The sequence below is a fragment of the Anas platyrhynchos genome, chromosome W (genome assembly GCF_047663525.1).
Source record: "Anas platyrhynchos isolate ZD024472 breed Pekin duck chromosome W, IASCAAS_PekinDuck_T2T, whole genome shotgun sequence".
NCBI lineage: Eukaryota > Metazoa > Chordata > Aves > Anseriformes > Anatidae > Anas > Anas platyrhynchos.
Window position 1 is genome coordinate 3,019,494 of NC_092620.1, and position 27,767 is coordinate 3,047,260.

Below are 27,767 nucleotides of genomic sequence, written 5' to 3' on the forward strand. Positions count from 1 at the left end.
AAAATGTAAAAAAAAAAAAACACAAACAAACAAACAAATTTGGGACTTCTGAGAAAGAAATGGTTATTTTTCCAAATATTTAAAGTACTTGCATTTTTTTTTTTGTCTAATTAAGCTGGTAGCAATTGACTTATTTTTGAAGACTGAATATTGTTCTACCCTAGGAACAAAATCAATAAGGAAAGCAAGAATAGATATTCCTAGGAGATAGGAGAGTAGTAGCCTGTGGTTTTTGTTTATCATTTAGGGTTTTTTGTTTGTTTTTAATGGTTTTCTTAGTTAAAATAAATCACTATTCATCTTGCATAGACATTTTTTGTGCACAGTGTAAGCAAAATAAAGAACAAATTGTTCTAGCAGTTCCTCAAAGCAATGATCACGACCTTATTCATGAAACATCATGAAACATTCAGACATAGTTTTGAAATTGAGTAGGTGCCTTCAGTCATGGAACTCTTGCCAAGCTGGATATACAATCCATTACTGATTTGTTTCCTTTTCTCATTTCCTCTCCAAGTGATCTAACTAATTATTCTGTTTTTAAATATACTTTTCATAATAGATTCGGAAAGGCTTAAATATATATTTGTAGAAAATACTCTTGTTGGTGTATGTGCATATGGCTTTTAAACATCTATATGAATCTTACTGCAGCTTTTGTTTCTTTACTTATAGCTGGTTTTTGCAGTGTCTTTGGCCAGATTTCCTGTAGGTTTTATGCTCTGTGAGTAGTCACGCTGACTTCAATGAATTTACCCATAGTGCTTAAAATTGAGCATTTGTGTTAGGAGAACCAGGTTCTGAGGCCCTTTGGTGAATGGTCTGTGCCTGTGGAAATTGTCTTAAAATACGTAAATACAAATTTCCCTCTTGTCTGGGGCTGGATGTAAGCTAACTCTCCTCAGATGCTGCATATGTATACAAAGGGACATGGACACTTAGCGTGGGGACGCCACTGCTCAAACACATTTGTGCAACCTCCAGATTAGACCTGGCTGACATCCAGTCAGCTGGTAGTATGCACAAACTATTCTGTCTGTGCTGGCATACTTCTTATCTTCAGTCAAGTGCCTAGCAAGCAAGGAATAACCACACTGTGAAATGTTTTGTAGCATTTTTGAAAACAATATTGAGAATTTAGGTACCTTTGACAGGAGGTGAATATCTAAGGATTACAGTTTAAAGCAAATGACCATGGTGTGGGGGAAGCAGGCACAACTTTCCTTGTCTATTCTAAAGATATTTCCCTACCTCATTTCAAAAATGTTCAAAGTAATCAATATTTTAAATTCAAACTTCTTTTTTTAAAATGCACTTAAGTGAGATGACTTCCTTGAACATACTTGAGAATTATAAAAAAATAATTTTGATTACTAGTTTAATTGTTTATAGGCAACTTTGGATGTAGAGAGATGTGAAACCAGAAATATATGTAATCTGTTTTTTTCTTTTTTTTTTTTTTAATGTATTGCTGGAAACTATTTTCTAATATTAAGATTATTCTAATTCCAGATAAATGTGTTTAAAAATATGGGGGAAGACTAAGACTGGATTAGGAGGTGGGATGTTACTGTAATAATTGAAATAAATTTTAGAAAGTTATGTTACTGATGTAGTGAATGCAATTAAAAAGTAAATCTAGAAAATATATATACATATCAATATACATATTTCATTGATATAGCACAATTGGCAGGTGATTTCTTATGTATCTAAATAATAGAGTATACCTTGGGGAAGGAGAGAGAACCGCTTGAGGCATTTATTTTGTTGGAAAAAGGTTAACAATTCAGTCCAATAGTCTTCAAATCTGTGCATTAAGGCTCTTTGATAAATAATAAGACATCAAATAACAATAAAATTTCACTGTAAATCTCCTTTGTGCTGACTGCATACGTGTCTAATATCAGTTTCAAAATGTGATGAGAATGGTGCAATGTTGTCTGTTTACTTCAGTGGAAAAGAAACCTGATGTGGTCCAGCTTGCTGTTTTTCTATATTAAACAAAAATCTTTCTTTCAACTTTGTTCTGTAGCAAAATCAAGCAAAAATGTGGGTTGCATTTTAAAAAAAAAAAAAAAGCTATTATTAGGAGGTAAGAAATCACCGGAGAGAGTTTGGGATGTCAATGATTTGGCTTATATTTAGGGATAAGAACCTGGAGATTCTGCCACAGATTGTCCCTACATATTGGAAAAGAGAAGATTACTGTTTTATTTACACTAAATAATATGATTGAGAATGAATTGAGCTGTAATGAGGCACGCTGAATCTTTAATTTACCTATACTTTCAGGAAAACCTGTTAAGTTCAGAGGATGAACAAAAATAAGACTAAATTTTGTGGAAGTAGAGCAGAGATGTTGTTTTACAAATGTAATTCACCAATTTGAATTTGTTTTATTTATATGCCTGACAATATATTTTGTTGAAGGAGACATTTATGCAATTTATTATGTTAATTTCCAGTTGCGGTGTGAACAATATATACAGCTTTAGAAAGTCCTGTCAAATACATCCAGGTATATCTAACCACGGAATTGTTAGCGAATATACTGTAAGCGGTTCCTGAGAAAGGGTTGAAGTGTTGGGCCCTTTTTTTATCTTCAAATTCACATTTACTGTTCTTACTCTCCGTTAATAGGTAGCATAGATCAGTCAGTGTTAAAGGAGTTGCCTCCTGAGCTCCTGGCAGAAATTGAATCCACCATGCCACTTTGTGAACGTGTGAAAATGAACAAGCGCAAACGTAGCACAGTTAATGAGAAACCAAAATATACTGAAATCAGTTCTGATGAAGATAATGACAGTGAAGAAGCTTTTGAATGTAAGTAGTATGTCATTCTGTTTCTACTACTATTATTTAAGTTGGTTGGGAATGGAGAGGATTGTCACAAATTTCAGAGACATCTTAATCTAGCTTTTAGCCACAGTGGCTATTGAAATTCTTAAATATGAAGTAATGCAAATTAAGAAAATCTTGCACAGTAATTATATGCTTTAAGGTAATCTAGGTTCATTATATACAGTCAAGAGATCTGGCCATCATTCTAAAAAATTCAGTGAAGACATCTGATTTAAAAATGAATTAGAATATTTCTTAAAGGAAACTGTAGAACTTAATTAAAATGAGACAAAATGATCAAGAGAATGGAATTTTTTACACCAAATAGATTTTATTGTTTCAAATATCAATTTCAGAATTTGCTGTCTAAAATTAAACTTTAAAAAATATGAAGGAGTGGTTGTTATAGAACATAAGTTTCTTTGAGCATCTCATTCCATTAAATGATGAGAAATTAAAATTATGTATAAAATTAATATTTTTGAAATGTTATTAAAGCTTACTTTTTTTATTCAATTGCTCTACAAAGTTTACTTAGAAGTAGATAAAATGTCTAAATGGTAATAGCTGTTCCCATGTTCATATTTTTTGCCTTGCAGAGCCAACACAACTGTAATACATTCTCTTTTATCATGCAGCATTGATAAAATGGTCAATTTAAATTTCTGCTGGAAAGTGATATTGGAAATTACTTTTCTTATAGAGACAAAGCTGGGGCCAGAATTCTTCTTACAGAATTTAAATTGCTATTGATGATCTATAAACTGTGGAGCCCTCCATTTCTTCAGTTGCAGTTAACTGTCAACCATTTCAGAACTGAAACTGTTTAGTAGCTCAGGCATCAGGAACATGACTGTACTGCCTCCAGAAGCAAGTCTGATTCAGAAGCAGTACAGCTCAAAGCCTGAGCTAAGTTACTACTTTAAAGTCTTTAACCACTTCTTTGCAGAAATTTAATATTGTTTTCAGAAGTGGAAGCCCTCTAGTGTGCAGTGCAGAGTATCACCTCAGGTTCAATTTTTTTTTTAATTTGTACTTAGCATGGGCTGTCCATTGGCTATATTCTGGTATGTATATCTTTCCTATGTTTCTCAATAAACTGGGGTTGTGGAAATTCTGTGTCAGTTCTGTTCCAGTTCTGTATAAATGCTTGGAGCCATTTTGCTCAGAAACAACCCTGCACACAGTCATACCTCCCTAAACTTCAGGAGAGTTTGGTAGAAACACATACAGATGTAAGGGCTGTTATATACCTGTTCACAAGAATAATATACTCTGCTAGTCTAGAATGTAATGTTTTGGAGACATTTTGATCTTCACATCACAGTCTATATTAGACATCTCTTTGCTAGCCCAGTTATCCTGTTACATTAAATAGTAGACACTTTCATGGATGAAGCTACGTCCTCATCCATATCCTTTTCCTATTACTTCTTAGCACCCTCTCCCCTTAAAGATGCATGAGACTATCTTTGAAAATAACAGAGAACTCTCAGTTCCCCTCCCCTGATATCTTATTTCCACTAAATCTCTGTTTCTATAGAGAACATTTATCCCAATTTCTTCAACATTGATTTCTGCTGTGCCTTTTGGTCCTGACTGAAAACTGGTTATAATAACTTTCAGTGATATATACATACTGGAATTGTGACTGCAGCTTTCTCCTTTACACTGAATTAACTGCAATATATATTTCAAGACAATTTTTTGGGTGTCTTGGCAAAACAGAATAGAATAGAAGCAGCTAGATTGCTAAGCAGAAAATAGAAGCAGCTAGATTGCTAAGTCTCATTGAAACTTCCTGTGTTAGATAGGCAAAGCAAACACTGAATTGTAACACGGATGTCTATTAATAGACCCAATTACATAACTGAAGAAATTATCTTAATGTTCTCTTATGAAAGGATGAAAATTATTTTATTTTGTTCTACTCTCCTTTGTTTAAAAGGACAAGTGCCCTTTAAACTCATGTTTTAAGTGTTTGCTGTTGTCTTTGGCAATTTCAGGCATGGTTTTCATGTAATTCAAATTGAATTGTTAAAATAATGCCATAACAGAACTTTATATAATGGTTTTAGTGTTCATTTGTTTTATGGAACATTTATATGCTAATATTTAACTTGTAAATGTATAATTTTGAGCTATTGAAAATAGAATTTTTATACTTATAATGAAAATTCATTTAATTTCTAGCTTCTCGAAAAAGACATAAAAAGGATAGAGATGAAGCTTGGGAATATGAAGAACATGACAGAAGAAGTTCTGGTGACCACAGGAGAAGTGGTCATTATCATGAAGGAAGGAGGAATTCTGGTAGTGGCCGTTACCGTAATCGTAGTCCTGATGACTCTGATATGGATGATTATTCTCCTCTTCCTAGTCTCAGTGAGGGTAACTGATCATTATCCTTTAAAAATACACTAGTATTATGAAAAAAATATGTTTTTTTAATAATTTGAACATTTTAAAATGCTTTAAAAAGCATCTTTATATGCAGTATTTAATATGAGCATAAGAAATGTAAATAATCTTTTATTTCAGTTCCAGAAAGTATTTGTTTCACTCTTTATTCTCTAATTAGTGGCTAGAAAAATGAAGAAAAAAGAAAAACAAAAGAAAAGGAAAGCTTATGAACCTAAACTAACACCTGAAGGTAACTTTAGAAGACTTATTTTCTTCAGTTTGGATTTTATGTATTTTATATAAAAATAATTATATATGCTTTTTTTTTTCCCCACCAGAAATGATGGATTCCTCAACTTTTAAAAGGTTTACTGCTTCAATGGAAAATATTTTGGAAAATCTGGAAGACATGGATTTTACAGCTTTTGGTAATATGTCAGAAATTTTTGAAATGCTTCCCCTAATTAGAAATACAAGAAACACTAAAAAATTTGCATCTCAGTATTTTCAGACTTCCTTCTTTTCGATTTAATTGCCTGTGATACATGCTAGGGAATGTTGTGTTTATATGGCTTCCACCTTAAGTAGCAGGAGCCTTTACCTTTACAATATCATTTGCTACAAGAGGAAGATGATCTTCCTTCCTTCTTCCTGCAAAATCCAAAAGGGTCATAAATCATAATGAGAGAAATAATAGTCTACTAGAGTGCATCTGCTGTGGCCTTGCCACAGTGCTTGTACACTTATGGCTGAGACACTGAATCTATGTGTACTCCTTATCCCTTTCACTGGAAAATTGGCCAGCTTAGTGTCAGTGTCCAGTGAAGCAGTTTCGGTTGACCAAGATGACTATCAATTGAAATGGATAATGGAGCATTTGTATAATTTCTTTCCTACCATCTTTGTCACAGTATTAGAACAAGGAGAGGAACCTAATAAACAAATGACTAGTTTTTAAAGTAATCATGTCTACGCCCTTGGATTTAAAAGTGAAACATATTACAAACCAATGATTTCAGTGTCTTCTAATGTCATGTGTTTTTTTTGTAAGGGCAATTGTGAGTAGAACACAGTGTATCCCAAGATATATGTGTTTTTCATCTATTATTGTGACCAATATTTGAATTTCAGAATTAGAACTACAATCATTTAAGATTTGTTTTACTGAAATGAGGATGGTACTTAATGCAAGAGCTGCAATAAATGGGTTTTGATGTTAGGCTGTTGAATGATATTTCAGAGCACATGATCAGTCATGTTGAACAAGTAGAGTCATTTTAACAACCAAAAGTCATGGCCGTCAGTCTTCATTAGATGTAAAATCAGTACTTTATCAAGTTTTCTTGTGTTTGCTTTTTCATCTTAGGTGTAAATAGTGTTTTTTTTTTGAAGTCTTATTAGAAATGTGATTTTTTTTTTTATTTCATTTTTTTAAGGCGATGATGATGAGATTCCACAGGAATTGCTACTGGGAAAACATCAGCTTAGCGAGTTGGGTAGTGAATCTGCAAAAATCAAGGCAATGGGCATTATGGACAAGGTACATTTTCATAGTCTTTGCCTCTTTTGAACATTTAATTTTGTTAAATATACAAAAAGCACACATATCTAGTGTAATAACATTCAGTGTCAGCAGTGACTGAGAGCACAATGCACAATGTACCAATATGTAACACAAATGTCTGAGCAGTAAAATCTAAAATTATTAATCTATTTTCACAAAAGCTCATCAATCTATAGTCTTTGTTCGTTACAGCTAGTGTTAAGCAACCACAGTAAAACAGACCTTACCAGCAAAGTCAAAAAATCCACCCTTTCTAATATAATCTGTCAGTGCATTGTAAATATATGATGTTCATCTAGCATCATACCGAATTGCCTATTTGTACCCTCTCTCCAGAAAACCCTTTCAAACTTAAAAGATTTAATGACCCAGGTAATAAGATTCATGTTCTGTAGACTACATGTTGTGGTTTCTTTGTCATGCTCTTCCTGACTTTGGTTCAAGGGAATTTTCTGTGCTGGTGCAAACTGTTGGTATCACACCTCTAGAAACAATGTTCTTGCTTTCCTTATCTTCCTAGAACTCTTGGCTTAGGGCAGTCTTATGTTACACTCTTAACTCTGCCTGCTCTGGACCACTTACTATGTTTATGAAGTGTCTGTGAAGCTACTTATTATACAAGTCACTCCGAAGGATATTCTTTAACCCAACATTTAGGTATTCTTCCTGGCCTTTTCTTCAGTTCTCCCTACCTTCATTTGTAGGATATTTTCAACCTGAGTATTTTGCCTTCTTGATCCTTCTTGATAGTTCTCACCCTTAACCTTTATTCCCTAAGTTTTGTACATACACGTGTACATAAAGTCAGAAATGTGTTGCTTCTAAAGGTGAGCACCACTATTATCTGTATGAGTGAAACTGGTTCTTCTGGAGTTCAGCATATTCTACAGATTATTTGATTGTAATTCTGTAGAACATCAGTAAGCGAGTTTGAGTTACTTTTTTTCAACATGCTAGTTTTTCAAAGTCAACATGATTACTAAGAATACATTTCCTCTTTATTTGCACTCAAATATCAATTAATTTTATTTCTGTTTGTCCATAAGTTTTGGATTTTCTTCTAAGTTCTATATGTTCAGCTAGAATTAGTGATTCATACTTGGTTTTGGTAAATTTCAATTTCTAGAATCGAGTGTATAACTATACATTATTTGCAGATATGCAGTTTTAAACCTATTCCTATGGATTTGGTTGAAAAATGCAGTTTCATTGCAATCTTAGAACATATTTCACTAGTTTAGTTATTATCAGCATTCTTAGTCGTGCTGTGTCAGAAACTGACAAGTCAAAATCTGATCCTTATCTCAAAAGTGCTTACGATTTAAGTTTAATGCTGGAATTACACAACATTTTCTATCCTTCATCCATAGACATCTTTTCAGCAATTTGGAAGCCTTTGTGTGTCTACAGTTGCTTGATTTGTTTTCTTGTTTTAGCTTTCAACAGATAAAACGGTAAAGGTCCTGAATATTTTGGAGAAGAATATCCAAGATGGATCAAAGATTTCTACATTACTTAACCATGTGAGTTTCAAATTAGATCATTTCATACCACTGTTCAGCATAGGATTTTCTTCACTTGAGTCCCATTTAGTGATAATTTCAAATACTGTGCATGTGTGTGAAAGGAATTTCTGATTTTATATGTATATGATTAACAGATTGTCAAATTTTAAGATTAGAAGTAAAATTCAATTGATTATATTAATTCAGTACTAAACATTTTACTGTAGTATTGTTAACAAACAGATGTATTGGGAGTAATCAAGTTGTCTCTTGACTTAATTTTAAATATTATTGTTTCATCCTTAAATATTTGTGGTAACTGGTATAACTTGCACCAGTGGAAATTTCTTTGCTAGTTTTCCATAAAACTTCCCTTACACAGTGGAAGAAAGTACAGCTTTCATGCAGAGCATATTCCTCCCCTGAGCATTAAGAACTGAGGAAGCATTTTAAATCATAGAATATCCCGAGTTGGAATGATCATCAAGTCCAACTCCTAACTCCACACAGGACTACCTAAAAAATAAGTTTTCACTATACAGTTCTGAATGACTTCAGCAATATGAAAAATAAGTGAAAAGGTGACGGTTTTCCTGCTCTGTTGCAATATGGTTGAGCCTTTTTGCCAGTGCTTTTAAAGTGATATTTTTCTTTTAGCTTTCTGTAGTAAAACACAAGTTTACTAAGCACTTATTGAAATTTTCCCATGATTGCAATTCAGAGACAAAGCTTCAATTAAAAAAAGAAGCAATCTTTAGCCAAACAAGTTTTAGATTTTTCTTAAAACCCATTAAATATAATTTAGATCATTATGGCAAAGAAACCTTCTGCTAAGGAGTAAATTTATACTATTTTTACAGTGCAGTGAAGATAACCTACCTCCATGTCAGGGTATTATTCAAAGGCAAAATGCACTTGCAGATTCTTTTTATTACCAAGATTAATGAGCAAGAAAATAGAAAGGTTTTAAAACCAATTGTTTGTATTTTTAAAGCCTCCTTTGTGCAAGATACAAATAACTTAAATTTCTTGCATGGAATAGTTTTATAGGGATCTCTTGATTTGCAGGTGTCTGTTGATTATTTTTTTTTAATATATATTTTACCATATATGTAATGCACTGCAATACTTTTTTAGATTCAAGGGAAAAAAGTTGATAAGGTTAGAAATTAGTGTTTTACCAACCCCTTATTTTTTTACAAGGAAAGCCAACAGCATACTCATAATTAGCCTCTTGTTTATTTGTTTTTATAACTTGTACAAACACAGAAATACAGGAATTATGTACCCAGTGCTAAAACTTAAATGGTCATATTTGATAAGACATAGTTTAAACCCATAGGTAATAGATGAGTCAGTCTGTGGAGAAAGTAGTCTTCTCATTAATTTCATGTGATTTATAACAGTCTTATTTTGTGAGAATTCTCTCTAGTGGTGAAAATTAGACTTGTCAAAGCAGCAAACAGCATACATACAGCACTAAGGAAAATGTTAGAGGAAAATGTTAATGTTCAGATTTTGCCTAAGGTACATCAGTCTTAAGTAGAGAATGTTGCAATCTTCGTAGTGCTTACCATTGATATATATTAAAATGTTACTGTTATATAGTACTTGGTAAGGATAAAATTTTGACTCTGTTCACACTACCCTGCTTTTCTTTCCTGTTACAGAACAATGACACTGAAGATGAGGAGAGATTATGGAGAGATCTTATTATGGAGAGAGTGACAAAATCTGCTGATGCTTGTCTTACTGCTATCAATATTATGACATCGCCAAATATGCCTAAAGCCGTATATATTGAGGATGTAATAGAAAGAGTTATTCAATACACAAAATTTCATTTGCAGAACACTCTCTATCCTCAATATGACCCTGTATATAGAGTGGATCCTCATGGTGGTTAGTATGCTCAGAGATTTTGAAAAATCTTTTCACATTATATTTATCATAGAATGGCTTGGTTTGGAAGGGGCCTTTAAGGTCATCTAATTCCAACCCCCCTGCCATGGGCAGGGATACCTTCCACTAGACCAGGATGCTCAAAGCCCCATCCAGCCTGGCCTTGAACACTTCTAGGGATGGGGCATCCACAGCTTCTCTGGGCAACCTCTTCCAGTGCCTCACCACCCTCTGAGTAAACAATTTCTTCCTTATATCTAATCTAAGTCTACCCTCTTTTAGTTTAAAACCATTACTCCTTGTCCTATCACTGCACTGCCTGATAAAGAGTCCCTCCCCAGCTTTCCTGTAGGCCCTCTTTAGGTACTGGAAGGCTGCTATAAGGTCTCCCCAGAACCTTCTCTTCTCCAGGCTGAACAACCCCAACTCTCTCAGCCTGTCTTCATAGGAGAGGTGTTCCAGCCCCTTGATCATCTTTGTGGCCCTTCTCTGGATTCGTTCTAATTCATCCATGTCCTTCTTGTGCTGGGGGCCCCAGAGCTGAACACAGTACTCCAATTGGGGTCTCAAATGAGCAGAGTAGAGGAGGAGAGTAACCTCCCTCAATCTGCTGGCCACACTTCTTTTGATGCAGCTCAAGATACGGTTGGCTTTCTGGGCTGCAAGTACACATTGCTGGCTCATGTTGAGCATCTCATCAACAAACACCCTCAGGTCCTTCTCATCAGGGCTGATCTCAATTATGTTTTCCTTTTTTTTTAATCTATTGTATGATGATACAAGTTATATGACTTCCCTGACTATTTTTATATGCAACTCTTATACTGATAGTTCTCTAATAACTCATACAACATCTGAGTTAATGTTTTCTGTTATTTTGAAGATGTTGAAATGTAGAGAAAAATAACAATTACTTAAGTGCATCCCCTAAATAACTTAGTCGTACTAATATTTAGGTTTACTGCAATAACTATAGTGCCATTTAGACCAAACTATTTAGAAACATGTCTGAAGTTTGCCTTGTGCATATAGTTATTATATGTATGAATAAGTCACTTTATAGTCATAATCTCTGTTTATATAATGATTTATTTCAATGAAAATTATTTTGCATTTAGCATTTTGTTGTCTTTTATATATATATAATCAGATGTGGGTGTCCAACTTCAAGAACTGTTTTAAAAATTTTGGATCTAGAATTCAGAACAATTATGAAAAATTAATGTCATATGAAATTCTTGCTTTCCAGCTGTTGCTACTTTTTTTTCCTGTAAACAGTTGTATTCACAATGCTGTCATTGTGTAATTGTTTGGGGGACATTTTTTGAGAAAACGATCATCTTTCTAGTATTTGATGCAACTGAAACATTGAAAAAATTAATGAAAATAATTTTGATTTTCTAGGTGGTATTTTAAGTTCAAAAGCAAAACGCGCTAAGTGTTCCACCCACAAGCAAAGAGTTATAGTGATGTTGTATAACAAAGTTTGTGACATTGTCAGCAGTTTGTCAGAGTTGCTAGAGATCCAGCTTCTTACTGATACAACTATTCTTCAGGTAAGTTTTATCAGAAGAATTTCTGTCTGAGAATGTTGTGGGGTTTTTGTTTTATTTTTTATTTTTTCCCAGAGGGACTGTAAAGTGTGATTATGTCAATGACATGAAATATAAAATCGGTACAAACTTTTTAAATGGTTAACATTAGACTGACTAGTCTGTTGTGTAGTATGTTATCTTCCTGTTCTCTTCTGCAGGAAAAGAACATTTCATGTTTAAATATTTAATGGTTTTTATTGTACACCTAAGATAAAGTTTAACCTAATTGTATTAAATTTGCAAATAATATGAAGTAATGTGTTGTTGAATACCTTATCTACTGAATGAATAATCTGCTTGTAAAATTGCATGAATATCAGTTTGCCTGTCAAATATACTTAGAATACTTTCTGCCCATTCATAGGTATCATCTATGGGAATAACACCTTTCTTTGTAGAAAATGTCAGTGAGCTACAGTTATGTGCCATCAAATTAGTGACTGCAGTAAGTAATTTTTAATTTGTGATTTCATGGTCCTGTATATCCGAAAGTTATTAGGACATTTACGTAGGCTGTATTTTTGCTGGTAGACAATTAGAGCTCAAGGTTTTGCAGTTCGGTATCATAATCTAGGAACGGTATTAAATCTGAGTTGCTCCTATTTACAGAGGAGGTTTCTTCTTCTATAGGAAGCCTACTTAAGCAAGGAACTTAATTATGGTTATGTGGTTTAAAGTATAAACACAAACCCCTTTCTCTTACCTGTTCTTTCTTGTGTAAGAAATCTTAGCGATATGATTTTCTACATTTCCTTTGTTAAGATTTGAATTTATGCAATGGAATAAGCTATACAAAAGCAGGATACTTTTATAATAGAATAAATTATTTTCCTTGGAAGAGGTAGGTATATGAAAAATCCATTAATAAAAATATTAATAATATTATATATATATATATAAACAAAATATAAAATATTAAAATACATTATTATATTTTTATTGTATATTATTATAATATTAAAATATTATTTCAGGAAAAATATATATGTGCTTGTTCAAGTGGAAGTTTTCCATCTTTGTAAGGATGATATGCTCCAGTATTTATAAAAGGAATTCTGCCTAAACAAATAGAAGCAAAGTCTACAACCATGACCCCATAAATTGAAAGAATATTTCATGTCAGGCAAATATTAAAGACTAAGATATGAAGTAACTATTTGACTTTCTTATACAGCATTGACAGAAATCTTTAAAATATATGGTATTTTTAAGAGCTATTGCACATTTATGTTGTTAGAAGATTTTAAAATCTTTATTTGATTTTTTTTATATATTTTATAAATAAATGCTTTCTTTGAAAAAACAAAGTAATACATTAAAAACAAGGTGTGCGTTAAGTGTCATGTGAAGTCTATGTTACTATATATAACTTTTAACAATAAATTTAACAAACAGTATCTAATGTAACAATAAATAACTTTTAACAATCCTGTGACTCTTAAATAGGTGTTCTCCAGGTATGAAAAACATAGACAGCTAATACTGGAAGAAATTTTCACTTCCCTTGCGAGACTACCAACTAGCAAGAGGAGTTTGAGAAACTTCAGGTAATTTCTGACATAGATTGCTAACTTGTAGATAGAAGCACTTACAGTTTTGTATGTGTGGGATTTTAGGTTTCAGCATTAACATTTCTTAAAAAATCTGCAACTTTACAAGCTGGTTGATATTTCAAAATCTCTATAGTGAGAGTAGAGTTTCCTGACAAATGTATCTTGTAATAGTCACTGTTCTTATGCCATCATATTTATATTTGGTTACAAAAATAATTGAAATATCTTGTTAGTCTTCTCACTAAGGATGTAAACGAGTATAATGTTAGTGTGCATTCAAAGGGGTTTCTGTTGCAAAATTCTTTCATTCTGTTTATATGGAGCTATTGAATTCATTGCTAAAACTTAATAGGAGAATTCTGGGTGAATTTCTTTGAGGACATACTCAGAGCACTCTTTTCAGGAATACAAATTAATATTCCTTTGAATGAGTTTCATTTAGGAACTGCGCAGTTTACTTTAACTTTGTTTAAAGTGCTTCAGCTGGACTTCAGTGCATCTTCTAAATAATAGATTCAGGTCCAATCTGGGAGAGAATCTGACCTGAACTGAAATTCAGTTAAAATTGGGGTTGGAAGCTTTAAATGATTCTAAAACATTTGTTGTTGGCATCGCTTTAGTTCCTTGCTTGCATATAGCTTTCCCCTGGAGACAGACAAATGCCAATGAAATAGGTTAGTTGATCTAGGGTGGATAAACAGGAAAATATTCAGTAAAATACATGCACTGGGACTTTTAAGTAGAATTCAGTAACCCTAACGTGTAACATGAGTGTTTATGCCTAATATTTCGTGACATTTTGATTACAATCATCTGACATCAAGCAAATAGGAATGTGGTAGGCATAGTACCATAACTGGTAGATACCCTCTTTGAATTAGGATTTTTGCCAGAAGGAAGTCACCATCTCGATCCCACAGTGACTACACTATTCATCTATAGAATTCTAGTTCTGGTCTGTTAAAGGGCATTTCCTATCTGCGGCTACTATCATGAAGGGGAAAGCTTTAAAAAAAAATTGATATGAAAAGATTTTCTGTAGATTCTTAACTACTGAGCTTCACAGATATTCTGATAGTCATCTGTGTGCTATTTCAGTCATTTCTCCTACCTAAGAATAATACTTAATATTTTCGTTAGAACCAATCTTTCACTTCATAAGAGAGAAACAAATGAATAAATCACAGAATCACAGAATTGAAGGGATTGGAAGGGACCTCGAAAGATCATTGGATCCAACCCCCCTGCCAAAGCAGGTTCCTTAGAGCAGGCTGCCCAGATAGGCATGCAGACGGGCCTTAAATATCTCCAGAGAAGGAGACTCCACAACCTCCCTGGGCAGCCTGTTCCAATGCTCCGTCACCCTCACTGTTAAGAAGTTCTTTCACATGTTGGTGCGGAACTTCCTGTGATCCATTTTTTGGCCATTGCCCCTTGTCCTGTCCCCACAAACAACTGAAAAAAGGTTGGCCAAATCCCTCTGTCTCCCACACCTCAGGTATTTATACACATTGATGCGATCCCCTCTCAGTCTTCTCTTCTCCAGGCTGAACAGACCCAGGTCTCTCAGCCTCTCCTCATAGGGAAGATGCTCCAGGCCCCATATCATCTTTGTGGCCCTCCGCTGGACTCTTTCCAGGAGATCCCTGTCTTTCTTGTACCAGGGAGCCCAGAACTGGACACACAATTCCAGGTGAGGCCTGACCAGGGCAGAGTAGAGGGGGAGGATCACCTCCCTTGACCTGCTGGCCACACTCCTTTTAATGCACGCCAGGATCCCATTGGCCCTCTTGGCCATGAGGGCACACTGCTGGCTCATGGTCAACCTGTCGTCCACCAGGACCCCCAGGTCCTTTTCGTCAGAGCTTGTCTCCAGGAGGTCATCCCCCAGCCTGTACTGATACTTTGGGTTGTTCCTTCCCAGGTGCAGGACTCTACACTTGCTCTTATTAAACCTCATTTGGTTTCTTCCTACCCATCTCTCCAGCCTGTCCAGGTCTCGCTGAATGGCAGCACAGCCTTCTGGCGTGTCAGCCACTCCTCCCAGCTTTGTGTCATCAGTGTACTTGCTGAGGGCAGACACTATTCCCTCATCAAGGTCATCGATGAAGATGTTGAACAAGACTGGACCCAGCACCAACCCCTGGGGAACACCACTAGTCACAGGCCTCCAGCCAGACTCTGCTCCTCCGATCACCACCCTCTGAGCTCAGCCAGTCAGCCAGTTCTCAACCCACCTTACTGTCCACTCCTCTATCCCACACTTTATCAGCTTTGCTATCAGGCTGTCATGGGAGACAGTATCAAAGGCCTTGCTAAAGTCAAGGTAGATGACATCCACCGCTCTCCCCTTATCTACCCAGCTGGTGATGCCATCATAGAAGGCAATGAGGTCGGTTGAGCACGACTTCCCCTTGGTGAATCCATGCTGACTACTCCTCATAACCTTCTTCTCTTCCAATTGCTTGGAGATGGCATCCAGAACAAGCTTTTCCAACACCTTTCTGGGGACAGAGGTGAGACTGACTAGCCTGTAGTTTCCCGGATCCTCCTTCTTGAAGACCGGAGTGACATTGGCTATCTTCCAGTCTTCAGGCACCTCTCCTCTTCTCCAGGACCTTTCAAAGATGATAGAGAGCGGTTTGGCAATCACCTCTGCCAACTCCCTTAGCACACGTGGATGCATCCCATCGGGACTCGTGGATTTGTGTGTGTTGAGCCCACTCAGATGCTCCCGAACCACTCTCTTGTCAGCCAGGGGGGAGCCCTCCACTTCCCAAACTCGTTCTCCTCCCTCCAGGGTCTAGGAGTCCCCGGGGGGGAGTCTCTGAAGCAAAGAAAGCTTGCAATATCCCCGCCTCCTCAGCGTCTCCCATTACCAGGACACCCCCCTCATTCAGCAAGGGACCCACATTATCCCTAGTCTTCCTTTTACTGTTTACATACTTAAAAAAACCCTCTTCTTATTATCTTTTATCTCTTTTGCAAGCCTCATCTCTAGGTGGGCTTTAGCCTTCCTTGTCGCGTCCCTGCAGGCCCTGACAACACTCCTATACTCCTCCCAAGAGGACAGGCCCTTTTTCCACATTTCATAGACCTTCCTCTTCCTTCTGATCTTATCGATGAGCTCCTTGCTCATCCACGCAGGTTTCCTGCCCCCCTTCCCCAATTTCCTACTCTTAGGGATGCAGTGATCCTGAGCTTGGAAGAAGTGCTGTTTAAATGTTGCCCAGCTCTCACAAGCACCCTTGCCTTCTAGCAACCTAGCCCATGAGATACTCCCAAGTAGGTCCCGAAAGAGGTTGAAGTTGGCTTTCTGAAAGTCCAGGGTTGCAATCCTGCTTTTAGCCTTACTTCTTCCACCAAGTTCCATCTTGAACTCCACCACCTCATGGTTGCTGCATCCCAAGCTGCCCCCAACCTTCACATCCCTAACAAGCCCATCCCTGTTGGTAAGGACAAGGTCCAGGAGCACCCCCTGCCTCGTCGGCTCCTCTACCACCTGCGTCAGAAAATTGTCTTCAACCCATTGTAGGAACCATTTGGACTGTGCGTGCCTGGCTGAGTTGCTTACCCAACAGATATCTGGATAATTGAAGTCCCCCATGAGAACCAGAGCCTGTGAGTGTGAGACTACTACCAGCTGCTTGCAGAAGGCCTCATCAACCTCCTCCTCCTGATCTGGTGACCTGCAGTACACCCCCACAACAATGTCCCCCCTACCAACCTACCACTTAATTCTCACCCACAAGCTCTCCACTTGTCCATCACCCTCCCCCAGGTGGAGCTGGGTACATTCTAATTGCTCCCTCACATAAAGGGCAACCCCACCCCCTCACTTCCCCAGCCTGTCTTTCCTAAAAAGGACATAGCCCTCCATGACAATGTTCCAGTCATGCGAGCTGTCCCACCATGTCTCTCTGTGATCGCAATGAGATTGTGGCCCCGTGACCATACACAGATCTCAAGCTCATCCTGTTTATTTCCCATGCTCTGCGCATTGGTGTACAGGCACATTAGGGAAGCAGCAGGTTCAGTTACCCCTGGAGGGATGCAAGAAGAAAATTATGGACGGGGTATCAGGATCATTACCTTCTCTGAGGAGCCCTTGGATGATCCTATGGGACAACTCGGAGGTTTTTCCCTACTATCTTCAACAGTGACAGCAGTGACAACTTCACCCAGCACCTCTCTGTCACTTTTAGCTCCCCTCCCTTCCCCATCAAACCTAGTTTAAAGCCCTGGTAATCAGTCCAGAGAGCTTGCTTCCCAACATACTTGTGCCCCACTTGCTGAGTTGAAGTCGGTCAGCAGCCCACATACCCGGCTTCTCAAAGGGCTGCCCAAGATCAAAATACCCAAACCCTTGGTCCAGACACTACCCCCCTCAGCCAGTCATTCACCTGTCCCGTTCTCCTTCTTCTTTCTGGGTCCCGGACACCCAGAGGGAGGACAGAGGAGAACACTACCTGCGCCCCTGATCCCTTCAACAACCTTCCCAGGGATGCAAAGTCCTTTTTAATATTCCTCATTTTTCTAGTTGCAGCTTCCCGGGATCCAACCTGAATGACAACAAGAGGATAGTAATTCTCTGGTTTAATGAGCTGTGGCAGAGCCTTCCTAATGTCTCTGACACGTGCCCCAGGAAGACAGCACATCTCTCTGGATAGGTTATCTGGGTGACAAATAGGAGCCTCAGTGCCCCTCAGCAAGGAGTCTCTGATCACTAAGACTCTCCCCGTTCTTTTTTTGTGGCACTGGTTGTGATGCAGTGCTCTGCCCGGCCCCGATCCCTATGCTCAGTACTTCCCCCAATCTTGACATGCTTTGCAGGGTTGCTTCCCAGGTTTGGACTACTGTCCAGACCCTCAACCTCATCCTTTTCCTGCCTGAGAAGGGAGTCGCCTACAACAATTACCGTTCTATCTTTCTTGGTGGAGGCAGTCTTGAGGTGTGAAATAAATGTCTAGAACACAGATTTCTATCTGTGGTAAAAATTTCCTAAATTTAAAAAATACTTAGGACCAAAAATAATTGTTTTGTTTTATTTTACTGTTAATGCTGTCCTTTTCATATTAACAGGTTAAATAGCAGTGACACTGATGGAGAGCCTATGTATATTCAAATGGTAACAGCACTAGTTCTGCAGCTTATTCAATGTGTTGTGCACTTACCATCAGCAGAAAAAGATTCTAATTCAGAGGAGGAATTGAACAAAAAAGTAAGGAAGATATTTTTAAAGAGACTTTTTTTTTGTGCAGGTATGACTGTGTGCTTGTGGGTATAATGTTTTATGATGGTGCTCTAGTAATCAGACAATGTAATTTTGTCTGCCATAATTATTTGATGCATGACAAATGTTGATCTGGAAATCATATTTCTGTCTATGCTAAAATGTTAGACTAATACATCTTGTTATTTTTAGGTGGATCAAGATGTGCTTATTACTAACTCATATGAAACAGCCATGAGAACAGCACAAAACTTCCTTTCTATTTTCCTTAAGAAGTAAGTACTCTTACATTCTTTAGTATATTGATGAAACCATCTCTGAATAAAGTCTGTCACAGCTGAAGACAAACCTAATTACTTCACAATGCTAAATACCAACCAATAAAGTTACTTATAACAATGTACATTATAGTTCCCTAAGAGAGCTTCCTCTCTAGACAAAACTTTTATGGCACAGAAATTCTGCAGGGAGTTCTTTATACATTTAAGAATCTGTCTGATAGTTTATGTAGGATCCTTTTATCAGGTGTCTGTTACTCATCTGAAGCACAAAAGAGGAGGCTGAATAAATATTTAAGTGGTGAAACCAGATTCATTCAGTCATCAAAATGACTAAAAAACTAAAATCACATTAATTTAACTAAAGTTAGGAATGCTAATAGCTGAACAGAAATATATATAAATATATATATACACACCTGAATAATCAAAATAAGCTTTTTTTAGAAAAAGTCCTGAGATTTTTATCGTGTTAATTTCTACTGTTAAGCTGAGAGGCTGTTTAGAGATCTAGCCATTTCTCTGCATACTTCTGGTATCGTTAAAGACATTAGGAACGTCATGTGTAAGTGAAACACTATCAGGTATGTTACGTTTGAATTTTACATTCTGATTTTAACCTTGAAGAGCATAATACTGAGATATAATTCTGAGATAAGTTGGACCAGACTTCAAGAGTCTAGACTAAATACCTCCTAAATACAGGACTACAGCTTGAGGTTCAGATTTTTTTTTACCTGCCTTGTTCATCCTCTTCATTCAGACTTTAATTCAAAACAATACATGAAAAAGCTTAGAGGGAAAAAATACTACTATCCTGGATTAGCTGCTTTCCCTGCAGTGAAAAAATAGTGATAAATGTTAGAATTATTTGTCCTTAACTGGATAAAATTATTTTTCTGCTAATATTCCAGTTTTTTTCTTTTAGAATTGCATAAAACTTTTTTTTTTCCTGATTAAACATAGGATTATTTTTGTTTACATCAGAAGAAAAGCTTAAATGGATCTTAAATTTGCTTACAGAATACATTTTCTTCTAAACAGGTGTGGTAGTAAACAAGGAGAAGAAGATTATAGGCCACTGTTTGAGAACTTCATTCAAGATCTCCTTTCCACAGTCAATAAACCAGAATGGCCAGCTGCAGAGTTGCTCCTTAGCTTATTAGGAAGGCTATTGGTAAGGGATTCTTGTTTTTAACTATGAAGACTTATTTCAGTTTCAGCTATTAGAGGAATACATTCTGATAGTTGATGCATACGTGCAGTGTTTAAGGATTTTCTTATGTGTATCACTATTATGTAATATATAAATACTAAAATTTAGGTCAGAGGATGATTGATACGCAACTTGAAAAAGGTCGTGTGTATACTCTTTCTCACAAAAGTCCACTTCTACACTTCCATGACATTTTTCACGTTAAAAAGTGACATTTTATACCATCTAGTAAGTGCAAATATTTGTTTAGATTAAAGTCAAATAACTGTAATTGCTCATGTTAAATATCTTCTCTAGACTGTTCATTTAGCACAGAACCTGAAAACAATTAATTAGATTGCTTTTATACAAATAATAGTACATTTACTTATGGAATGTGAAATGTTACAGAATGTGAACATTTTTGCTAACATATTTTTAGAGAGTTGTTTTACACAGTAATTTACACAGTAATTTAACCTGTTTCTTGGAAAAATATTTTATGGTCCTGTTGCTGATAAAGATGTAGCTTTCATTATATTTGTGTGAATAATGAGAAATACATATTATGGTGGTTAATATCTATGTTATTGCAAAGGATATATCCTGTACTAGACATCTAGTTTACTTTATGAAAGTATATATTTAAAGAAAACTAACAAGCATATTTGTAGAGAGGTTGTGTATATGTAGTGTAATAGTAAATGACATAATTTTATAGTGTGTGAATTAGAATAGGGATATATTATAATAAATATATGAATATAAATATAATTAATATATAAATACATATAAATATATAAATAAATATAAACATAAATATAAATAAATATAAATAAAACACTATAGATAAATATATAGTGTGTGAAGTTAGAATTTTTAATAAGTTTAAACAGTGTCTTGTGAGAAGAATGAAGAAAGGCTGAGAAAGCTGGGGTTGTTTAGCCTAGAGAAGAGAAGGCTCTAGGGAGACCTTATAGTGAACTTCCAGTATTTAAAGGGGACCTACAGGAAAGATTGGTGGAGACTTTTTTTCAGGGAGTGTATTGACAGGATAAGGGGTAATGGTATTAAACTACGAGGATGATCAAAGGGTTGGAACACCTCTCCTATGAAGACAGGCTGAGAGAGTTGGGGTTGTTCAGCCTGGAGAAGAGAAGGTTCTGGGGAGACCTTATAGCAGCCTTCCAGTACCTAAAGAGGGCCTACAGGAAAGCTGGGGAGGGACTCTTTATCAGGCAGTGCAGTGATAGGACAAGGAGTAATGGTTTTAAACTAAAAGAGGGTAGACTTAGATTAGATATAAGGAAGAAATTGTTTACTCAGAGGGTGGTGAGGCACTGGAAGAGGTTGCCCAGAGAAGCTGTGGATGCCCCATCCCTAGAAGTGTTCAAGGCCAGGCTGGATGGGGCTTTGAGCATCCTGGTCTAGTGGAAGGTATCCCTGCCCATGGCAGGGGGGTTGGAATTAGATGACCTTAAAGGCCCCTTCCAACCTATGATTCTATGAGTCTCAGTTGCATAAATACATAATTTTAAAAAAGATATGTCTTTCTTTTCTTAGGTTCACCAGTTCAGTAACAAATCAACAGAAATGGCTTTAAGAGTTGCATCACTTGACTATCTTGGAACTGTAGCTGCAAGACTGAGGAAAGATGCAGTCACTAGCAAAATGGATCAAGGGCCTATAGCCAGAATCCTCAAACAGGTGTGTGAGAGATCCCATGCCAGCTGTATTGAGATATATCCATTCAGATATTTGAAAATTATAAAGATTTGTTTAAAACAAAAACAAATAAAAATATTTCTCCACCAAAAAATGGCATGTGGAGAATCAGTTTTCATTGTTCAGATTTCTGAATCAAATGCATTCTATTTATAAGTATCACAGATTTTAGTTGATTGCTGTCTTTCTTGCACCATCTCCCTCATGGTCATATTAAATGGTTAATTACAGTGGTAAAACCAGTTTTACTCTGATGGTACAGAGGAAATAATAGAGCAACTGTTGAATTCTATCTTGAGGCATTAAAATTATATATGGATGTGTGCATTTGCTGTCACAAAATGGTAATGGGGCTTATGGCATTCATATACAGGCTTTAGAGAAGACTGAGGGGAGATTCATTAATATATACAAATATCAGAGGGGAGGGTGTCGAGAGGATGGAGCCGGTCTGTTTTCAGTTGTGCTCAGCGACAGGATGAGAGGAAACGGGCACAAACTGAAGCACAGGAGCTTCCGGCGCAATATGAGGGGGCACTTCTTTACTGTGAGGGTGACAGAGCACTGGAACAGGTTGTCCAGAGAGGTTGTGGAGTCTCTTTCTTTGGCAATATTCAAAACCCACCTGCATGCCATCCTGCTCAATGTGCTCTAGGTAATTCTGCTCAGCAGGGGGGTCAGAGTAGATGATCTTCAGAGGTCCCTTCCAACCTCGTCCGTTCTGTGATTTAGAGAGTTAAACTCTTCAGCCTGTAAGGTTAGGTTTTACGTGACATAGCTGGTATTGCTTTGCTTTGTTTTGTTTGTTGTTTTTTTTTCCTGAACTTGCTCATATATCTCATTAAAGAATGTACATTTGCATTTCTGCTAATGCAGATTATCAAAATGTCTCCAAATCTGCAAGGGCAGCAACAGTTATCAAAGTGTTGCATGCTTCTGAGCTTTTTACAGCACATACATGTAGTTTGATGAGAAAATCATCAGGTCTTACGTGTCCTCTTAAAAATATGGAGTTGCACATTTCTTATTGAGCGTACAGTTTTCTTTTTGAACTACTAACTACTATCAGAATGATTGGATCTGAGGTTAAGTAGTCATATCAAATTCATTTTATCCAAATTTATCTTTTAGTTACTGAAAAAAGACTCCGGATTTATTGCATGTATTTCAGGATGACTGTTACAGATTTATACTGGAGGAAAAACTTCAACTTTAAAAATTTACAGGCATTCAAATAAAGAGTCGAAGCTCATCTAGTCCTTTATGAGTCTGATAATTGCCATAAGTTTGTTCGATTAGAATATTGTACTATATATAGTATCAAATCTTTATGTTCCTGGTTTAATATAATTTTTACGTTTATGTGGATTATAATTTTCTTCCATTGGCAGTGATTCTGACAATTCTCCATCAGACTTGGTAGGGAAATATTTTAGAAGGATCCCTTTCTCTTTTTTTATCTCCGGAAGTTAAAATGGTATTGAAAGATATTCCAGAAAAACACATATGAATATGGTGACCTGAATTTTTATTTTTTTAACAGGATTGGGCAGTAACTAGGCAATTGGCATTTGCAGAAAATAAAATTGCTTTGGGCAATTGAGTGCTAAAAGCATTTTTTTCAGATATTCAGTAAGCTTAGCATCAATGATGGTAGACAGTACCATCCATACATTGTGGAAGGTATAAATTATACAGTACCATTAGTCAGAGTAGACAGTGTGTTGTTTATAAATGATTTGTAACATAAGAAAAAATAACTACTTGGAAATGTGTACATGTCAACTAAGATTCACTTTGTTGTTCAGATGGCAAGAAAATAAGAAGGTGCATTGGCAGACATATTCAGATCTAGTCATCAGGAAGAACTTAAATTATTGCTTCTGTTCAGAAATGGACTTACACTTCTACAGATTGTTCTTTCCTGATGAATTGAATACGTAGACTCTTATTAGATGTTTCCTTCAACCCTCTGATATAGTTACTATGGTATTCCCCAGTGACTGATGGATGCTTATAATTTTCTACTGTGGTTTTGACTCTTGACCCATATAATTAGATTTAGGAGAAAATCTCTTCTGTTTTGACTTTTTTAAACAGTACATATTATTTATTGAAATCTGTCATAGACTGACAAGTTGATTTGAACACTTATGCATGCCTCTCATTAATTTATCTCTTTATACTCTAATCTTCTGGACTTGTAACTGTACATTTTTCTACTTGGTGATGTTTGCAAGCAATATTATGTGCTGCATTTGTGGCATGATTGCCAATTTGTGCTGTTCATGCTGAAGTTGATGCTTATAAGTTGTGAATTTTGTTGCTGAAGAAGTTTAAGCCAGAAATTATTCTATTTTTATTATCAATATTGAATATGATTTGTTGCAGGCTTTTTTTCCCCTGTTTGTTCTGTGTTTTTTACTTGCTCAAAAATACTTAAGCAATTAGAATTCATCAAGCATCATTTTTTTCCCCCACCCCATTATCTACAAAATTTAACATTGGTCAAAGGCTGGACTTATAAATCATAATTTGCATATATATTACAAATGTGTATCAATGAACCTATATCAGTATTATGTGCATTGTAGACATACATGTTTTAAACTCCTGAATTAATTCATTTTGGGGAAAAAAAGAAAAACATTTTACTGCTGTAATATGAGCAACTACAAGGACCTGCATATTTCAGTATAATACAAAGGAAAAAAGGTGTGTTGGTTTTCTTTTTATGCTGTTTTGTAAATATTGAGAAAGTTAGTTTCTGACTAATGAACAAGTTCATTGATACTGATTTATTCTCTGTAATCCCTATTTGGGAGAAGTACATTGTCTGTTGATCAGATATAAGATTGTTGCTAGAACTATTTAAGAGATCAGGATATACCTATTTCCCGTACAATAGCCTCTTAGAAAAAATACATTCTCTTCTTAACATTCATACAGTTTAGTTATTTACAACTATGATACACTAGCATGTCCCATATTACAGTTTTGTACATAAGATACTTTTTGTGCATCTTAAAAGTGCTTGACAGAAAAATTATTATCCTCTTCTGTAGATAGGCTTTATGTAGTAGGTGACTGTTTTTTTATTTTATAAACTGTGTGTTTGTTCACAAGCCTTTTTAACTGACAGAAACTTAATTTAATTTTAGAGAACATGATTCTTTAATGCAAGAGTACAGAGGTGTTTGGGGACAACCTCTGTAAGTTCTTTCTTAGATGGATTGAGCAAACTTGCTGCACTTTCTCTGTATAGGCATTATCCCTGAAAACACATACCAAATATTTTTACAAAGGGATAAGTTATTTCTTTGTGTTTCCCATACTTTTCTACTGTTGTCTGTGTTTTCATATTTCTTTTCATTTGACTCTTGTTTTGCCTTTTATCCTTTGTCCTTTGTTCACCTGAGAAGTCACTGTTTCAGTGTTTTATTATTAGTGAGAAAACTAACAATGATTTTTAAAGATTAAACTTTGTGTCAGTCTGTGTCTCATTTAAGCCTTTTTTTTTTCTCACAGAGGATCTTAACACAAGTTCATAGAAGGAAAATTAATCAAATCAGTCAATCTGTTTTAAAACCAGTCTTATGCTGCTTTTAATCTTTTTTTTAGACTTTGGAATCACCAAGTCTAATTTGATTCAGTTTGTATGCAGTTTACAGGTAATTGCTTAAAAATTGTTAATGTTCTGCGATTATCAAAACAACTAAGTTCACTGTATTTTATATATGGATATACGGATTGTCAAATGGTAATTACCACTGAGCAATATTCTGTTTTACAACTATCTTTGTCCTGACAGGTTTCAGGAGGAGAAGATGAAATTCAACAGCTACAAAAGGCTTTGCTAGATTATCTTGATGAGAACACAGAAACCGATGCATCATTAGTGGTAAATTTCAGCTTTCTAATAGTGATTGTATATAAAAATAATTTCAATAACAAGTCTACTGAATAAAATTACTTTCAGTCATGTATATTAGTGTTTCAATTAAATTGTCACCCTAACATATACTGTTGATTGTCTTTTCCAAAATATGGTTGAGGTATTAGACTCACTCTCATTATAAATCAGTTCATCTTCCTCTTCTCTATCTGTTGTTTTTTGTTTTCTGTGCATCCTGCTGTATCTCTCCAGTTTTCTCGGAAGTTTTATATAGCTCAGTGGTTCCGTGATACAACTATGGAGACAGAGAAAGCAATTAAATCTCAGAAGGATGAGGATTCGTCTGAAGGAACTCATCATGCAAAAGATGTTGAGACCACAGGAAAAATCATGCATAGAGCAGAAAGTCGGAAAAAGTTTCTTCGTAGCATCATTAAAACTGCTCCATCTCAGTTCAGTACATTAAAGTATGTTTCACTACTGCTGATTTCTTAACCATGCATTTGATGTTTTTAACTGTTTTCTATAACATGTTCTAATTAACGCATTGGATTTGTTGCAGGATGAATTCTGATACTGTGGACTATGAAGATGCATGTTTGATTGTTCGCTACTTGGCCTCTATGAGGCCATTTGCCCAGAGCTTCGATATTTATTTGACACAGGTAAACTGTGCCAGAATCATATCACAGAATATCATAAAATCATATCATACAACATCTTGGGATGGAAAGGACCTTAAAGATCACCTAGTTCCAACCCACCCTGCCAGGGGCAGGGATGCCACCCACTAGATCAGGTTGCCTCATCCAACCTGGTCTTGAACCTTTGCAGGGATGGGGCATCCACAACTTCTCTGGGCAACCTGTTCCAGTGCCTCACCATCCTCTGAGTGAAGAATTTCCTCCTAACCTCTAATCTAAATCTCCCTTCTTTTAGTTTAAAACCATTTCCTCTTGTCATTCATTATCTGCCCAAGCAAAAAGTTGTTCTCCATCTTTTTTATAAGCTCCCTTTAAGTATTAAATCAATTGAATCGAGGGACAATCCCCTCCCTCGACCTGCTGGCCACTCCTCTTTTGATGCAGCCCAGGATGCAGTTGGCCTTCTGGGCTGCAACTGTGCGCTGCTGGCTCATGTCAAGCTTTCTGTCCACCAGAACCCCCGAGTCTTTCTCTGCAGGGCTGCTCTCAATGACTTCTTCTCCCAGTCTGTGCTCCTGTCCGGGATTGCCCCAACCCAGGCGCAGCACCTTGCACTTGGCCTTGTTGATCCTCGTTAGGTTCACATGGGCCCACTTCTCAAGCTTGTCCAGGTCTCTTTGGATGGCATCCCTTCTTTCTCTTGTGTCAGCTGTACCACTCAGCTTGGTGTCATCTGCAAACTTGCTGAGGGTTCACTCAATCCCATCATCATGATCTCAATCAGCCAGTTCTCTCAGGACCCTGGGATGCATGTCATTGGGCCCCTTTAGATTTGTACCTGTTCAGTTTCATCAGGTGGTCTCGAACCTACTCTTTGCTTACATTGGGAGGGACTTTGCTCCCCAAGCCCTCCTCTACAGGTTTAGTGTTGCCTTCAGGGGGCAGTGGCGACCTGGTTCAGGAACAGCACGGCGACCAACCCCAGGCCGCTCAGTCCATCGGCTCACAGACACCAATGTGGTGGATGGCAAATGGCGTTTATTGTCGAGTCACATGGTGTTATATACCCAAGGCCCATAGCGTCACTTCCGCTTGCTTACATCACAGACCACACGCTACTGTCCATCAAGGGAGGGGCTCCACCTTTCCGTACAGCGCGACATCTTCCGGCCGCCAGACCCTAACTACCCACAGTTTAGGGAAATGAGAGATGTGGGAAGCCTGACTGGCAGTGAAGACTGAGGCAAAGAAGCTGTTGAGTACCTCAGTCTTCTCCATGTTTGTTATTACCAGTTCTCCCTTCTCGTTAATCAGATGGGGTATACTCTCCTTGGCCTTTCTTTTCTGGCCAATGTACCTATAGAATCTCTTCCTGTTATTCTTTGCATCCCTTGCCAAGCTCAGTTCCATCCATGCCTTGGCTTTCCTGAT

At 36.6% G+C, this 27,767-nt stretch overlaps 1 protein-coding gene across 8 annotated transcripts in view; it reads left to right on the forward strand.

Annotated features, from left to right (window-relative positions):
• LOC101793805 (nipped-B-like protein) overlaps positions 1-27,767 on the forward strand; it is a 200,874-nt gene that overhangs the window by 146,663 nt on the left and 26,444 nt on the right. For all 8 annotated transcript variants that reach the window (XM_038169444.2, XM_038169445.2, XM_038169446.2 and 5 more), the window contains 17 exons: positions 2,644-2,826; positions 5,038-5,235; positions 5,426-5,497; positions 5,586-5,675; positions 6,684-6,787; positions 8,248-8,334; positions 9,987-10,218; positions 11,623-11,774; positions 12,178-12,258; positions 13,260-13,360; positions 18,449-18,587; positions 18,792-18,874; positions 19,922-20,054; positions 21,636-21,779; positions 25,609-25,698; positions 25,945-26,159; positions 26,255-26,357. In XM_038169444.2, coding sequence (XP_038025372.1) covers positions 2,644-2,826; positions 5,038-5,235; positions 5,426-5,497; positions 5,586-5,675; positions 6,684-6,787; positions 8,248-8,334; positions 9,987-10,218; positions 11,623-11,774; positions 12,178-12,258; positions 13,260-13,360; positions 18,449-18,587; positions 18,792-18,874; positions 19,922-20,054; positions 21,636-21,779; positions 25,609-25,698; positions 25,945-26,159; positions 26,255-26,357 — 2,207 coding nt within the window. The remainder of the gene's footprint in view (positions 1-2,643; positions 2,827-5,037; positions 5,236-5,425; positions 5,498-5,585; positions 5,676-6,683; positions 6,788-8,247; positions 8,335-9,986; positions 10,219-11,622; positions 11,775-12,177; positions 12,259-13,259; positions 13,361-18,448; positions 18,588-18,791; positions 18,875-19,921; positions 20,055-21,635; positions 21,780-25,608; positions 25,699-25,944; positions 26,160-26,254; positions 26,358-27,767) is intronic.